This window comes from Varanus komodoensis, unplaced genomic scaffold, assembly GCF_004798865.1.
Source record: "Varanus komodoensis strain SLA01 unplaced genomic scaffold, ASM479886v1 scaffold7_3, whole genome shotgun sequence".
NCBI classification, from domain to species: Eukaryota; Metazoa; Chordata; class Lepidosauria; order Squamata; family Varanidae; genus Varanus; species Varanus komodoensis.
In genome coordinates this window covers 22,601,187-22,617,342 of record NW_025336480.1, presented here as the reverse complement: position 1 = coordinate 22,617,342, position 16,156 = coordinate 22,601,187, and the positions used below count along the sequence as shown (strand labels likewise).

Here is a 16,156-nt window from a genome sequence, read left to right as displayed (position 1 = left end):
CCCGCCTCGCTACCAAACTACAACTCCCACAATGCTCGGCAGCAGAGCACCCGAGAACGCCTTTTCTCTGATTGCGTCACTCGGGTCGGGAAAGGGAAGGGGGGTAAACAAAGTCTTTCGAATGGAGGAGACGTTTAAGCCGTTAACGGAAACTGAGCGGACAGAGCTGAGCCAGGTGAGTGACAGGCGGCGACGCGAGGAGCTCCCGCGGCTGCTGCGTGGCGAGAAGGCGTCGCGAGCTCTCAGCCATCCAATCCCCTAAGAGGGCGCCGCAGCAAAACAGGGTGGGGGGCGTGCTCCGAGGCTCCGATTGGCCGCAGTGCTCTTAGGGTGGGAAAGCACGCCAAGCAGCTGTCGGTGTAAACACCGAGGGGGCCGCCTGAGCTCGCTCGCCTCCGCTCGAAAAAGCTTCGCCGGGGTGGCTGGCAGCGGGTCCCCGCCGCGCACCGCAGCACCTGCGCCCGCGTCCTTCCCTTCGCCATGCAGTGACCCCGAGCACTTTCTGGCGCTGGCAGGTCTATAAAGCCTCCTCCACCCGCCCTTCCCCTTTCTCCCAGCCACATACCGCACCCCTTTATTTCACATCAACTTCATCTGCACAGTTAAACAAAAAGTACATATATTAAGAATGATCCGATTTTTCAGCCATCCTGAGTGAGTGCAATAATGCTGAAAAGGGTCCTCAAGAGCTTGTTCGGGGCACACCTGGCCACGCACGCAAGCCCACTGGTTGAAAAGTGGAAGGTTTAATCACCAGATAGCCTGCATTCAGGCTCTCTGCCCCCTGGATCCGGAATTGTTGTGAGTTCTCTCCCCACACCACATTCCAACCCATTCAATATGGTTTCCTGACTTTCTGTGCAAGATGTTTAGACGGTTGAAGGAACTACCCTAGCGAGGCAGAATGGGGAAGTCTGTTTCCTCCGATCCAGATGCATGCACTGCCAAACTTAAATCTTGGCATGGTAATCAGTACACCCTGATTGCCTTAACATGTTTACTATTGCCTTTTTTCCCCTTTACACATGACATGAGGTACCTCTGTGGGTAACTGTTGCACATCCTAAATGGACTGCAAAGGCTATGTTACATGTATTGCCTGTTTGGTATTTACATACCCTTTCTGTGCAAAAAATCATCTATACTGTGCATCTACGAACCCTAGTTGTTCATCTTTCACTGAATAATTTGACTGCACATCCTGCTCCAACTGTCATCATTCCCTTGTATTCCTACCCCTGTTTCCACAACTTTCCTACAAGTGCCATCACTAAGGTTTCCTCCTTTGCTGCAAGGGCATAAGAAGCTGTGCCCCACCCCATACCAGCAAGAAAATGCAAAGTCCACTGGTTACATCCCCTGTTCCTTTCCAGCCACACTCCTAGGCTTGCTAGGCTGCAGTAATCAAGAGTCAACAGTACAAGTACTGAGCCATTTGACTTGACTTGTCAGGCTGTGTGCACCTGTGGCTTAGCATTTGAGGTGATAAAAATTCTAAGGCTTACCAACCAGCTAATATATAGAAATCAAATAGTGTTTTGTCACATAACTAACAACAGTGGTGTTGACCAAAAGGTCTGTGTTCTGGTGTGCATATGCCCAAAATACACAAATAAGGGAAGGTTTTCTTTTAAAGGATTTATTATCAAGAAGAATTGGCTACCAACAAATAGTTCCAGATGGTGCACCTGAGCAGTCCTCAGTTGGCCCTTTTATATATTGTTCATTAAAATATTCCACTTAATACAGTTAACACTTTCTAACAGGTTATAAAACTAAAATGTTTTAATAAATAATAAATAAATAAATAAATAAATAATGAAAAAGCTATATCATCTTTCCTGCCTGCATTCCAAGGAGAAAGAAATTTCTTTCAAGGAGGGGAGGAGAATAGGGTGTTGTTCTGAGGAGGAGGAGGAGGAGGATGAAGTGGGGTAGGGTGAATTACCCTTTGTCTGAGCTGTTATCTCTGCAATGATGCCTGGTTTAGAGTCAGCTACATTTCAAGGATGCACACATGCTGATGTCTAAAGAAAAGGATGTTCTTTTTCTGGTCCAGCTATATGTTGATATTTGCATGATCATAACTGTGTAGGTTATACCTATTGATTTTGTGCATCAGAGCTGAAAAGCCAGTAACCTCCAGATTGGGCAGACTCAGCCTATAACGCTATACTTATAACATTAGTTTCTATCATGGCTGGACACTAGCCTATTCCTTTAGATTTTCTCCCTAGCTCTTCTGTTGACTTACTAAACAGCATCACTTTCCTTTGCTAGCAGGGACAAATGATGTTATTTTTATTTGTAAAATCAAAATTGACAACCCTAAGAACTATATTGCAAATCTTGTTACAAAGAGTGTGGGGCAGCTTTATAAAAAATAATCTGAGTGTGTTGGCCCCTAAGTTACAGACACTGCACTGCTTTGAGCTATGGTGTTGGTAGAGGCTCCTGGGCATTCCATGGACAGCAGTGATGATGAACAAGTAGGTGCTAGAGCATATTAATTCAGATGCATCCCTGGTCAGCAGGATAACAAAACTGAGGCTCACTTATTTTGGCCACATCATATGATCAAGTTCATTAGAAAAAAGATATAATGCTTGGACTGCTCAGCGGCAAGAGAAAACCAGGTCGCCAGAGAGCAAGGTGGTTAGACTCCATCAAAGAGGATGCAGGCCAGAGCATGGTTCAGCTGAAAGAGGTGACACTGGATCAAAAAGCGTGGCAAGATTTGGCCATTGGTTTGCTTTTAGTTGAACAACTGAACAGCTGAGCAGAACAGCTCCTGTTGTATTAGTAGTCCTTTAGGAGCCTGCCAACAGGATTCTTCTTAACAGTCCTTTAACAAACAAGATGTATATCTTAGTGATGCAGGTTTGCAGTTTATTATAGCATCTCAGCTACAGTCCCTCACAAAGCAATCAGAGGAATCAGGTACTGCACAGTACCACCCATCACATGAACTTCTTGAGCTCCCTTCTCCTTCATTGCTGTTATGGTTTTCAGCCAGCCAGTTTTATCAAAGTAATCCTGCCAGGAATTGCTCTACACAATGGACAATTTAAAATTAGGCAGCAAATAATACTGATGCTATGGAACAGGGATCCTCAAACTTTTTCAATAGGGGGGCAGTTGAAAGGTGGCAGCGACTGGCGTGGGCCAGTGAGGCAGGGGTGCCTGGGGGCACAGGCCAGTGAGGTGGCATTGGGCGTGTGCAGCGGGGGTTCTCTCGCTCGGAGATCTCCCAGCAAGTTCAAAACCACCTCAGAGCGAGCAAGCCACCGCCTCCCCGCCCATGCGGCAAGTCAGCGGCGAGCACGCGGGCGGTGCCGTGGGCTGGATAAATAGGCATGGCGAGCCAGGGCCGTAGTTTGAGGACCCATGCTATAGAAGAAACAACAACCATAATTGCTTGTTGAGTCAGATACAACTCACAGCAATATGCTGATGCCTCAGATCAGCAATTTTTCCCATCTCAGTTCCAAACATTAGTTTCTCGGACAGTTGCTATCATGTTAGACCATTACAGCCAGAACATTGAAACATCTTGTGGCATTTTAAAAACTTCCATTTATTCTGGCATAGGTGAAACAGCAACATAACTTTTGTGTATAAATGGTATTATTAGTTTAGCTACTTTTAATACTGCAAAATATCAACAAGTTGTTTTCAAGCAGAGTTGATGTTACTTACTCCATTTTGGTTTCCACATGTTTCATTAACCATTTTACTTTTTCAGAAAGGGTGACTGGTAATTGAGCAAGATCTAAGCTATGAGGAGAGGCTGTAAACAGACACCTTCCAGAAGAAACAGACAGACTGTTGCTAGTACTACGTGTAAGGAATTGTCTGTTAAATCTCCTGAGCAGAAGACAAAAAGAAGTCAAGGGGATTTTGTGCAGCTGTTCCCGCTAGAAATCAGCTTAAAGATTTTTAGTGAACTTGACATTCGGAGCTTATGCAATGCTTCCATGACATGCAGGAGCTGGAACCGGACCATTGAGAACTGTGATAATTTATGGAAACCTCATTGTTTGAGCATAAGGGTTGTCTGTCAGCGAGAGATTGATGGTGACAGAGGAAATGGGTATTCGTGGAAGGTATGTTTGATCTTTGAGAGTAGGTACCCTCTTACATCCAGATCTTCAGTCAAAAACCTGAAGTGCCCAAATATGCCACAGTTACCATTTGTCAATCATCCCAAGTACCATGTTTCACAGGCAGGTTCTCATTTGGGCTCCCCACCCCCCTTTTCCATTTCCCCCTTTTTCCTTTTTCCTTTATTTTTTTCTTTTTCTTTGCACAAGAAAGAGAACACTATATTGCCAAGACTTTTGAAGGTAGATGTTCTACATTTGCACTGTGGTCATGCTTTAAGCACCAATTCCTGGAACATTTTCCTTCCTTCCTTGTGCTAAGGAGTCCACCTTTTAAAGTGGGAGGTGATGGAGTCACTGTCAGTCTTTTATGCCTATGCATCCTATGTGGCTCCAATTTTCTCTTTGTTTTAGCATAAGGCTAGTATTATAGCCTCCTTCATGGATCACTGCCTTGTCGTGGCGAAGGGGCTTGCGTAGCTCAATGAAGCTATGAGCTATGCCGTGCAGGGTCACCCAAGACGGACAGGTCATAGCAGAGAGCTCTGACAAAACGTGATCCACTGGAGAAGGAAATGGCAACCTACTCCAGTATCTTTGCCATGAAAACCCCATGGACAGTACCAAAAGGCAAGAAGATATGACACCGGAAGATAAGCCCCTCAGGTCGGAAGGTGTCCAATATGCTACTGGGGAAGAGCAGAGGGCTAGTACTAGTAGCGCCAGAAAGAATGAAGCGACTGGGTCAAAGCCGAAAGGACACTCAGTTGCCGATGTATCTGGTGGTGAAAGGAGAGTTCAAAGCTGCAAAGATCTATACTCCATAGGAACCTGGAATGTAAGATCCATGAATCAAGGCAAGCTGGGTGTGGTCAAACAAGAGATGACAAGACTGCACATTGACATCTTAGGAATCAGTGAACTGAAATGGACAGGAATGGGTGAATTTAATTCAGATGACCATCAGGTATACTACTGTGGGCAAGAATCCCTCAGAAGAAATGGAGTAGCCTTCATAGTCAATAAAAGAGTAGGAAAAGCAGTACTGGGATACAGTCTCCAAAATGACAGAATGATTTCAGTTCGAATCCAAGGCAAACCATTCAACATCACAATAGTCCAAGTCTATGCCCCAACCACTGGTGCTGAAGAGGCTGAAGTTGACCAGTTCTATGAAGGTCTACAACACCTTCCAGAATTAACACCCAAAAATGATGTCCTTATCATCATGGAGGATTGGAATGCTAAAGTAGGAAGCCAAAAGGTAACCGGAATAACAGGCAAGTTTGGCCTTGGAGTACAAAATGAAGCAGGGCACAGGCTGGTAGAATTTTGTCAAGAGAATACGATGGTCATAGCAAACACTCTTTTCCAGCAACCCAAGAGACGACTCTACACATGGACATCACCAGACGGTCAACACAGAAATCAAATTGACTATGTGCTCTGCAGGCAAAGATGGAGAAGCTCTATACAGTCAGTAAAAACTAGACGAGGAGCTGACTGTGGCTCAGATCATGAGCTTCTGGTTGCAAAATTTAGGCTTAAGTTGAAGAAAGTAGGGAAAGCACTAGACCACTCAGGTATGACCTAAATCATATCCCTGATGAATATACAGTACAGGTGACAAATAGATTTAAGGAATTAGATCTGATAGACACAGTGCCTGAAGAACTATGGACGGAGGTTCGCAACATTGTACAAGAGGCAGCAACTAAAGCCATCCCAAAGAAGAAGAAATGCAAGAAAGCAAAATGGCTGTCTGAGGAAGCTTTACAAATAGCTGAGGAAAGAAGGGAAGCGAAAGGCAAGGGAGAAAGAGAAAGATACACCCAACTGAATGCAGAATTCCAGAGAATAGCTAGAAGAGATAAGAATGCCTTCTTAAATGAACAGTGCAAAGAAATAGAAGAAAACAATAGAATAGGGAGGACCAGAGATCTCTGGAAATTTGGAAAACAACAGTGGCCACAGTATTGGAAAAGGTCAGTTTACATTCCGATCCTAAAGAAGGGCAATGCCAAAGAATGTTCAAACTACCGCACCATTGCACTCATTTCACATGCTAGCAAAGTTATGCTCAAAATCCTACAAGCTAGGCTCCAGCAGTATGTGGAACGAGAACTACCAGAAGTACAGGCAGGCTTTCGAAGAGGGAGAGGAACTAGAGTTCAAATTGCCAACATATGCTGGATCATGGAGAAAGCTAGGGAGTTCCAGAAAAACATCTACTTCTGCTTCATTGATCATGCTAAAGCCTTTGATTGTGTGGATCACAACAAATTGTGGCAAGTTCTTAAAGAGATGGGAGTACGAGGCCATCTTATTTGTCTCTTGAGAAACCTATATGCGGGTCAAGAAGCAACAGTGAGAACTGGACACGGAACCACTGATTGGTTCAAAACTGAGAAAGGAGTTTGGCAAGGCTGAATACTGTCGCCCTGCTTATTTAACTTATATGCAGAGAAGCATCATGAGAAAGGCGGGGCTAGATGAATCACCAGTTGGAATTAAGATTGCTGGGAGAAATATCAACAACCTCAGATATGCAGATGATACCACTCTCATGGCAGAAAGTGAAGAGGAACTAAAGAGTCTCTTGATGCGGGTGAAGGAGGAGAGTGCAAAAGTTGGCTTGAAACTCAACATTAAGAAAACTAAGATCATGGCATCCGGTCCTCTCACTCCCTGGCAAATAGATGGGGAAGAAATGGAAGTAGTGACAGATTTTATATTGGGCTCCAAGATCACCGCAGATGTGGACTGCAGCCAAGAAATTAAAAGACGCTTGCCCTGGGGAGGAAAACTATGGCAAATCTAGACAGCATACTAAAAAGCAGAGACATCACCCTGCCAACAAAAGTGTGTATAGTCAAGGCTATGGTTTTCCCAGTTGCAATGTACGGCTGTGAAAGTTGGACCATAAGGAAGGCTGTGTGCCAAAGGATTGAGGCCTTTGAATTGTGGTGCTGGAGGAGACTCCTGCGAGTCCCTTGGACTGCAAGGAGATAAACCAGTCAGTCCTAAAGGAGATCAACCCTGACTGTTCTTTAGAAGGCCAGATCCTGAAGATGAAACTCAAATATTTTGGCCACCTAATGCGAAGGAAGGACTCCCTGGAGAAGAGTCTAATGCTGGGAACAATAGGTGGCAAAAGAAGATATTGATGGCAGAGAATGAGGTGGCTAGATGGAGTCACTGAAGCAGTTGGTATGAACTTAAGTGGACTCCGGGGGATGGTGGAGGACAGGAAGGCCTGGAGGAATGTTGTCCATGGGGTCGCGATGGGTCGGACCCGACTTCGCGACTAACAACAACAACAACAAGTATTATAGCTGCTGAAGGTGTAAGCAAAGCTGAGCTGTCCTGCTTGGCTCTTGAAAGAAAGGGCAGGATCAGGCTGTTTTTAGGATCTTTCCTCTTAGTGGAAAATCCTCCTGGGCTAACAGGTAGCTAAGTTTTGTCCATTAAAAAAGCAACCCCTGTCATCATGTAGCAGTTATGGGTTTAGTGGTTGGGAAGATTTTTCATCATTGTTTCTCCATCTTCTCATACAGCTGTTGATGCTACAACAGAAGAAGTAGATGCAAAGGAGGAGTTCCATATTTGCCCACACCAGTCTACCCTTCTGGGGCAAAAGCAAGGCAGTCTTAAGAGGCACCATCTCAACCGAGCTTTTAGTAATCCCTCTGTTCTGTTCATTTATCACAAGAAGCAACTTTAAAGTCTTTATACTTTAAGGGTCAAATCAGCTATTACCTTGAAATCCACAAAGTTCTACAGTAGAGGTGGGCAAGTTGTAGCCATGCAGATACTTTGTTCAAGAACACCCATAAAGTAACTACTGACTATGTGGTTAGGGCTGATGGGAATTGTAGGCCAAAACATGTGGATGACCAAAAGTTGTCCACTTCTTGTCTACAAGCAGGAGGCACATAGCTCTAGCTTTGAAAGAAAAATACTACATAAATAGACAGATACTAAGTTCTGTCTACAGCTGTCTACAGGAATATGTTTATTCATCTTATGGTCAGCTTACCCCACATGAGCTTCAACTATACATCACAGTCAACACATTAACCTTATAAGGCATATAACAAAAGGCAGGGAAGAGAAAACGTGTTGTCTGAACCGCAAATGGGCTGGAATCAGCTTTCCACTTCTCTTATACTGTATCAGGAATGGGAACCATTTGGACCTCCAGGTACTGGTACAACTCTCATCCCAACCCATGTAGCCAGTGATATAGATCAGCTCCCCATCACTGATGGATCAAAATACCTGATTGTTGATAACAAAGGAGAAAAAGTGGAAGAGAAGCATTTGTGATGGGAATGAGCATTCTGGTCAGTTTTGGATTAAGTCTGCAGAATAAGCAACATGATCCATTTTAAACGTCATATGCAAAAGTGCTGAAGCATGAAAATCCTGATGAAATGTAAGAAATGATTGTGCATTTTAATGAGAAAAATGTTTGGGTGGTGCGGGCATGTGATTCAGAGTGGAGAACTGACACGAAGGGAAAGAGCTTAGCTCCTTCCACCCACCACTTCTGTACTCCAATTTTAAAAACTGTCTTTGGGGTTTCAATAAAAAGAATGTACCTATGGGAGGACCTTAATTTTGCACCATGAGAGTGTAAAGTTTCCGTGGTCCACTAGTGGGCAGTAGTATATCTTGTTTATAGGAGTCCATTCTAAATTGTGACAGTGCAACCCTATACATCCCTGCTCTTCAATAAGCCCCACTGAATTCAATGAAAATACCAGGTAAATTAGCATAGGATTGCAGTGGAGCACAATTTTCTGGACTAAGTCATTCTCAGTTATGAAATAGGTAACATTTAAAGAAATTTTGCAATGCAAATCTAAAACTTATATTGCTTAGAATGATTCTTCCATCTTCTGTTGTTCATTAACAATATTTGCATATGCATTTTCATAATCAGCATGAGATCTTCAAATGTGTTTTAGTTTCAAACATGACAATAGGAATATGGTGCCTTGAAAATGAATTTAAATTTAAAGATAAGGAGGAAATCTAACATTGGTTTTAAGTTGTATGTAAGCTACATTCTGATTGGCAAACTTTGCTTTCTGGTACAGTTAAGGGACTTTGAGTTGTCCTTCAATTTCTTTTTTCTTGTCTTTCTCCCCCATTTACTTTTGTTAGGTCACACTGCTGAGAAACTACTGGAAAAGCAAAGTGAAGAATGAATGGTTGAGTGGAAAATATAGCAATATTCATTCCCGAAGTGGTTTGCCAGAAAAGAGCATGTATCCTATGGATGTTGATACCTGGGGAGAAATCCTGGAAGCTGAATTGGAAAGAAAAGAGGTCCAGATAAGGGTCTTATACAGAAGGAACTAGTACTCAGCTGAGCTCATCTATAAAAATAATGCTTTGTTTTTGTATATAATAGTTTACCTTTGATTGGGGAAGCTGTACACGTCTTTGGTTTGCACTTTCAGAACTGCCGTTATTTTCTTTATTATAAAGGTTGATATGTTGTATATATATTTGTGGTCAAGTGTACTGCTAAAAGGACCTGGTTTTCAGCCATTTTCAAAATGCACTTTGCAAATAACATCAAATATCTTTGGAAGCTTCAGTGTGCTTTTTCATTCTTTCTTTTTTTTTAAACTCTTCTCTTATGCCTTCTTAAATAGGAAGAAGGTATGAGAGAAGGTTGTAATGGAATAGTCATGTGAAAGCAAGGAGCATGCTTTCAGCATTAATGAAGGCAGCAGGAAGGCTGAAGTATAGAGTGTGCAGTAACAGACCAAGAATGTGAGTGTGTATATTTCCCCTAGGATTCCCTGTCTGGATTTTTTAAGGGTATACCTAGTCAGAATTTAATTTAATCTAACTGTGTTTATCTGTGTCTATTTTAAAAGAGTTTATGTTCATAAACATACGGCTTCGAGACTTCAGCAGAACACTTAGGGTTCCACCAGTTTCCTTATCATTTCTATGGAATGGAACAACTGGCCAAACAGGATTTATGCATCCTCTTGCCCTATTTCAGCTCCCTCTCCCCACATGCTCTTCAAAAGTTCCACCAGAAGAAAACTTGAAGTGGAGGTTGCAGGGAGATGGAGGGAGAGGATGCAGAATAGTATCTATTCTATGCATATAACTTGATGCAACTCAAGTACATGTTAAGTTGGCATTAAATCATGGTCAGTTCTGTGAAATATATTTTTAAACAGTAGAATTACCTTAAACAGCTTGTATTTATGCACCAATAGGGCACGGAATACAATAATGCAGGACTCTATGAATGTCACCATCCTAATATTTCTGAAGGGAGCTCATACCTATTTCAGAATATTTCCAAGTGGTGATTTAATTTGTCCCTTGAAAGTGCTTAAATGTTCAGTCTGGATGACCTTTTAAGCATGAGAAATTATGATTATAGATTTCCATGACTTTCACAGTCTGTCCTTTCTATGTTTCTTTGTAAGTAAAGCTTAATTCTCATTGAATTAATGCAACCCTGGTTAGAGTTGCACTACTTCAGACTGCAGACTCACATGACTGAATGTTCCTTGATACCAATACAAATCCACATCCTTTCATCTATGCAGGGATTTTGGTGCTTGTTCTGCAACCAATGAAATATTGGCAAAAATCAGAATTATTATAACCAGAGACGGCTTTACCATCTCAGGAAAACTAGGCATATGGCTCTTGATTTCATGTGGTTTTCTTCCAAGTTAAGTGCACACACAATTCTGGCCTTAATGGCAGGTTTTTCAAAATCCTCAAAAAGCAACAGACTTTTTCACACCAGTTTTAATACTGAAATATTAGTGGCAATCAAGAGCAATGCTGAGTGATGCCTACTGTTGTATGAATGGAAGTCAAGCTCATGCAACAAATCTTCCACTCCTTCCCTTCGTGCTCCCTGAAAAGTTACTCCAAAGGTTTGGGTAACCTCCTGCAATATTGTGGGCTGAACTTTATGGGGCTGCACTGGGAGAGGGAAGTTCCTAATAATCAGGAACCTTGCACAAGTGGTGTAGAATTGCTCTTTCTAAGGTTGGGTGGTTCCCTTCTCCCCCCACCCACCACCCATGAACCACAACCCACAATGCTGGATATGCATGCATGCATGGACACACCAAAGGCCCTTTGGAAAGACTTTTCAAGTGTGTGTGTGTGGGGGGGGGGGGGGAGCGAGTTCATTGGAAGAACTTGGCCGGCATTCATCATGTTGAATATCACGCTTTTTGGGACATCCTCTTGTGTGCCTTAAACAAAGAGCTTCACTAACTTAAAAAGATGCTTTTCCCTATTATATGTCAGGGAAGTAAGAGCTTTCAACAAACATGAAGTATGCATAAGAGGATTGCAAGGGTATATTCACACACAGTCATCATCAGATGATTGGTTCAATATAAAGAATCACAAATACTATATGAATTTCATGCTTTGTGGTTGAGTTGTGAAAACATTGACCTCTCAGTGCATGGTTAAACTATAGAATTCACTGCCATTGGAGGTAGTGATGGTCACTGCGTTGGATGGTTTTAAAACTGGATTGGACAAATATAAATACATGGAGGCAAAGGCTATCAATGGCTACTAGCCTTGTTGGCTAAGTGCTACTTCCATTATCAGAGTCGGCATGCCTGTGCAGACCAGTTGTTGAGAAACTTGGCTGGGCGGAGTCTTGTACCCGTCCTGCTGAGGGATTCTGTGGACAGCTGGTTTGCCACTGTGGGCACAGAGTTCTGGACAGAATGGACCATTGGTCTGATCCAGCAGGGCTTTTTTATGTTCTAAGCTTAAGCAGCCTTTCCCAGCTGGTGCTCTCCAAATGTTTTGGAGTTCAAATCCCATTTGTTCAAGCTCAAGTTAAAGATCAGGAAGTTCTGGACCAAAAGACCTGGAGGGCACAAAGTGAGGAAAGGCTACCCTGATTCAAAAAAGTAATCAGACAGGGATCCTAGGGTGGCCATATGCCCTACCTTACAAACAACAGTCCTCTGTTTGAATTCAGGCCTTGTTTCACGGAAAGGGAAGACTGAGGAGGGCCTTCAGGTTGTCCGTCAGTGCACATACAATATTTTAGCATATGCAACATTTTATGCAAACCCAAGTCCTCTTTGGCTCTCTCTTGGTGACACATTTCTCTCTTTTTCTGAATCTCTCTCTCTCTCCTTATTTTTTCCTTTTCTTTTTTGACTATGTCCAAGGGGCTAGTTTTCAGCCCCAGTGACCTTTTGATAACTCAAGGCTGGCACTTCTAAAAAGAGGCAACCTACAAGTAAAAAGTTATATCACTTCCTGTTTTCTTCATTTGAGAGCCAACACCATATTTTTAGAAGTAAAAGCATGACCATGCAGTGTTTATCACAAAAGCAAGACTCTGTGCAGGCTTTATCTTCCTTTCCTGGCTTCCTCTGTAATTGCAAAACTACTGAAACATCAGGGGTCCTGTCAGCATTGATGATTTACAGAAAAGACTTGCTGAGAGTAGATTTCCATAGAACACAAACATTTACAATTCACAGATGAGGGCAAAAGACCTAACATGCATGAGGGTGTGTCAGGTGTGGACAGAGGGACTCATTTACAAGACTGCTTTTCAATAAAGTACCCAATTCCAAAGCTAGACATTTGTAAAGGGAGAGAGCAGAGATGGTTGGATGGAGAGGATCCTGCTTTTATGACCACCAATCATATTCCTTGTAGATTGGGAATATGCAACTTTACCCTGGGGCACATCCGCCTGGGATCCTGGCCCTCTGGAGTTCCCTTTCATGATATCTTGGCTTGCTGATATACTTTGGGATGCCCCCCTCCACCTTTTGCCCCCCCCCCCCGTGCCATCATTTGAACGTGGCCTGTTAGTAACACTCTTTCCTTCCCCTCAGAAGAGAAAATACTCAAGGCAGCAGAATTCTTTTTTGACACTTTCTTGCAATAAAGGGAGTCAGAGGGTTTCCTTCCTCTTTCCAACTCTCCCAGCACATGTTTGCATCTCATATTTATGCGCTTTCCCTGTCCGCATTTCCCCTCCTCCTCTCCTTCATTTGCCGAGGTACTGCGTGTTTACAATCTTTTCCATCCACCCATTCCGGGACTCTCCAATACCTGTTCTTTCCTCCCACTTTGTCTCTTTCAGGTGAACTATAATGAGCTTATTTTCTATGCAGGGTGTGTTAGTTAATATTCATGAGACCATTGAGCAAGCACCCTGCTACCCGGCTCCCTCCCCCTATGGCGAAGAAATTTTCTTTGTAACATTTTCATTCTTCCAGTTTCCTTGTTACAAATTATCCTTTCATCCCTATCACTGCCCATGAAAGCTTCTCCAAAATAGCTTCTCCAATATCAGTGGGGTGGTATTGACTCCAGGTGTCCTCCTCAATTTGAAAGCATCTCAGCCTATAATGTTGAACTTATTTTGGTGCAAAAGATTTGGGGAAATCGAAAACTTGGACTTTTTTTTTTTTGCTTCATATTATACTCTATAGACTTAAGAGCAAGGAGATTTCTGCTTCTGTTTCATCAGTTAATATTCAAGGTCAGGGGAGGAAAAGTGTGTTTAAATATTAGTCACAATGTCTGTATGACTTCTTTGAATAATCAGCAGAGAGTTCTGGGAACTGTTTTTTATGGGCTGTTTTCGCTGATTTGGAGCTAGTCTTGTCTTCCATATGGTGCTCAAATTCATAAAGCGGAAGTCAGCTTTTCTTTGACTCACTCTTAACAATTCAATCATTTGTTTATTGTCTGGTGATTAATCTATTTAAATGACTAAATACTGAAGCTGTGAAATCCTAACTAAGGGGAAAGCACTGGACTCATTCAACTTTAATACAGCCTGCCTAACCTTATCTATAAATGTATTTATTTTTAAGAGAGGTTTATTATACCTAAGTAAAAGCATCCCCATTTTAAAATAATGATAAGCTGTTTATTTTCATGGATAGAATGTTGAACTATGACAGGAGAGACTTTGGGTTCAGATCCCTGTCATAATACTAAACCCACTGCTTTCTGTTTGTCCTATCTGTCATAGTTGCGTAGATAAAATTAGGTGGAAGGTGTGCTCTGGGAGAAAGAATATATGTTGCCTTCAGTTCCTTGCAATTTTAGACTAATGAATTAAACTGCTTTTATCCAACTTTCTACCATTTATTGCTCCTTCAGTGTTATTTGAGCTGTGTGTGGTTTGGTTTTGTGTGATGGATCATTATTGTGAATGTAATTAATCTGACTTTATTGTAAAGTGCTTTGAAACAGTTTGGTGAAAAATGGTATATATTATGGAAAATAATATTTTCCTAACTTTCCTAATCATATAGACGCCCCTTTAATAAAAACATACGCACACCCCTTTAATAAAAAAGGCGGTAAACAAGTATGTTGGGTTCAGGATCTGCCTTCCACAAAAGGAAGGGCTCCATCTACTTACATCCCCTCACCTGATATTTGGAGGATTCCCCTCCTCACAAACCCACCACAGCTTACCCCTTACTTTCTGGGTAGCATTTTGGATGCCTGGAAGGTCTACCAGAAGAAGGAGGCTGGGAAATTCTCCATCTTGCGAGCTCAGTTGGTCCAACTTCAATATGAACAGAACCCAATCTTCTTCAGATGCTGACGTATTTGCAAACGTGAAAATGCACATAGAGGCTGAAGCTGGCCACCAGGCGCTGATTGACTCGGTGAAGTTACAGCCACTCTCTGCTCATTCCCTCGCTCTTGTCCTTGCCACCTCTCTCCACAGCTTTCCACTCTGGTAGATGTACTGGCCAGAGCCCTCTCTGTTCAGGTAGGCTCCCTAAAGGACCCCACTGAACTACATGAGAAGCCTAGCCAAGTAGAGAACCTTCTTGCCGAAGGAGCTGTCGCTCCACCATTAGGAAGGTCGTGGGGACAGGTGAGGAGGAAGAAGAGGAGGAGGAGGCAGCAACAAGGGGGCAGGGCCTCCTTGTTCCCACATAAGTGTCCATCAAGTGGGAGGAACTTCTCAACAGGGCAAGGCTTAAGGACATTTATACTATTTATGAAGAAACCGCTGATTCCCCATTCATGTCCCTCCTAGAAATGGGCCTGGAGAAATGGCTGTCTACTTAGCAGAGAAGCCTGGATATGGCCCTGCATAAGTCCCCTCACACAAAAATAGACCCTGGCATCCAGGTAGGGTCTCATTCGGGAAAGTGGAGTCCTTACAGTATTCCTTCATTTATTCATCCCTTACAGTAGAGATACAGAGCCTCCCACAAGTAGCCAAATCGAGCCCCCAGGTTCCCCAAATAGCCATGCCCATTCCCTTAGCCCCACCCACTTGCCCCTGACCACAGATTGGCTGTTTTCTGGCTTGTGTGGGGTTTTCCCCCTTTCCAAGCTAGAAGATGCTGATATTCCAGTCCTACCCACTGCTAGAATGTGACCCTCAAAGAATTTCCCCAAAATTGAATTTGGTGCTTAGGCTCAAAGGGATTCCACAGCCCTGCTGTGTAGGGCTTACATGATGTGGCCACGCACATGGATGCCCAGGTGACTGCAATGGATTCAGAGCATGGAAAAAGCGAATCCTCAATCAGTGAAACGACGGCGGCTGCCCCAGAATAAGCAACCTATTCCAATGAAAGTTTGTCCAAACGTAAATCAAATCTGATAGATCAGCTGGCCTGAGGTGTCCTCAGGATTGTAGGCTTTTGCTCTTTTTTCTGGCTTTGTCAGGGAAAAGGCCACCTTGCTATATGACTCTACGGAGGTTTTTCCATGACGATGTAAACCTCTTACACCAATATCAGATTAAGATGAATGGACAGCAGGGAAACTGTTAAGTGTTAGATAATAGGATCAGTTTTGCAGAAATGATAGAGACTGGGCAGGATTGTACCATACATCATCTTGTGCAGAATGTGTCAGGATCAGGACCTGAGTGACCCTGCAACCACCTGCAGAACCAGGAAGAGCGATTGCGCAGTGATTGGCAGGAGGGCCTGGAGACAGCATAAGCGAGATCCCTGCACAACTGCATTTTGCCACAGCAACACCAGCTGTCTTGGAAAGAGCAGCAGCTG

At 43.1% G+C, this 16,156-nt stretch overlaps 1 protein-coding gene across 4 annotated transcripts; it reads left to right on the top strand.

Moving 5' to 3' along the window:
* Positions 1 to 93: 93 nt before the first annotated feature.
* Positions 94 to 9,708, top strand: FBXO48 (F-box protein 48). Of its 4 annotated transcripts, XM_044454633.1 has the most exons (3): positions 94 to 175; positions 3,746 to 4,106; positions 9,276 to 9,708. In XM_044454633.1, the coding sequence occupies exons 2-3, from the start codon at positions 3,780 to 3,782 to the stop codon at positions 9,471 to 9,473; spliced, it is 525 nt and encodes a 174-aa protein (XP_044310568.1). In that variant the 5' UTR covers positions 94 to 175; positions 3,746 to 3,779; the 3' UTR covers positions 9,474 to 9,708. The 4 variants fall into 4 exon arrangements, 1 of the variants encoding a protein (XP_044310568.1); XR_006417055.1 differs by lacking the exon at positions 94 to 175 and having other exon boundaries at positions 4,043 to 4,106; positions 7,661 to 9,352; XR_006417056.1 differs by lacking the exons at positions 94 to 175; positions 3,746 to 4,106 and adding an exon at positions 7,285 to 7,313 and having other exon boundaries at positions 7,661 to 9,352.
* Positions 9,709 to 16,156: the final 6,448 nt, after the last annotated feature.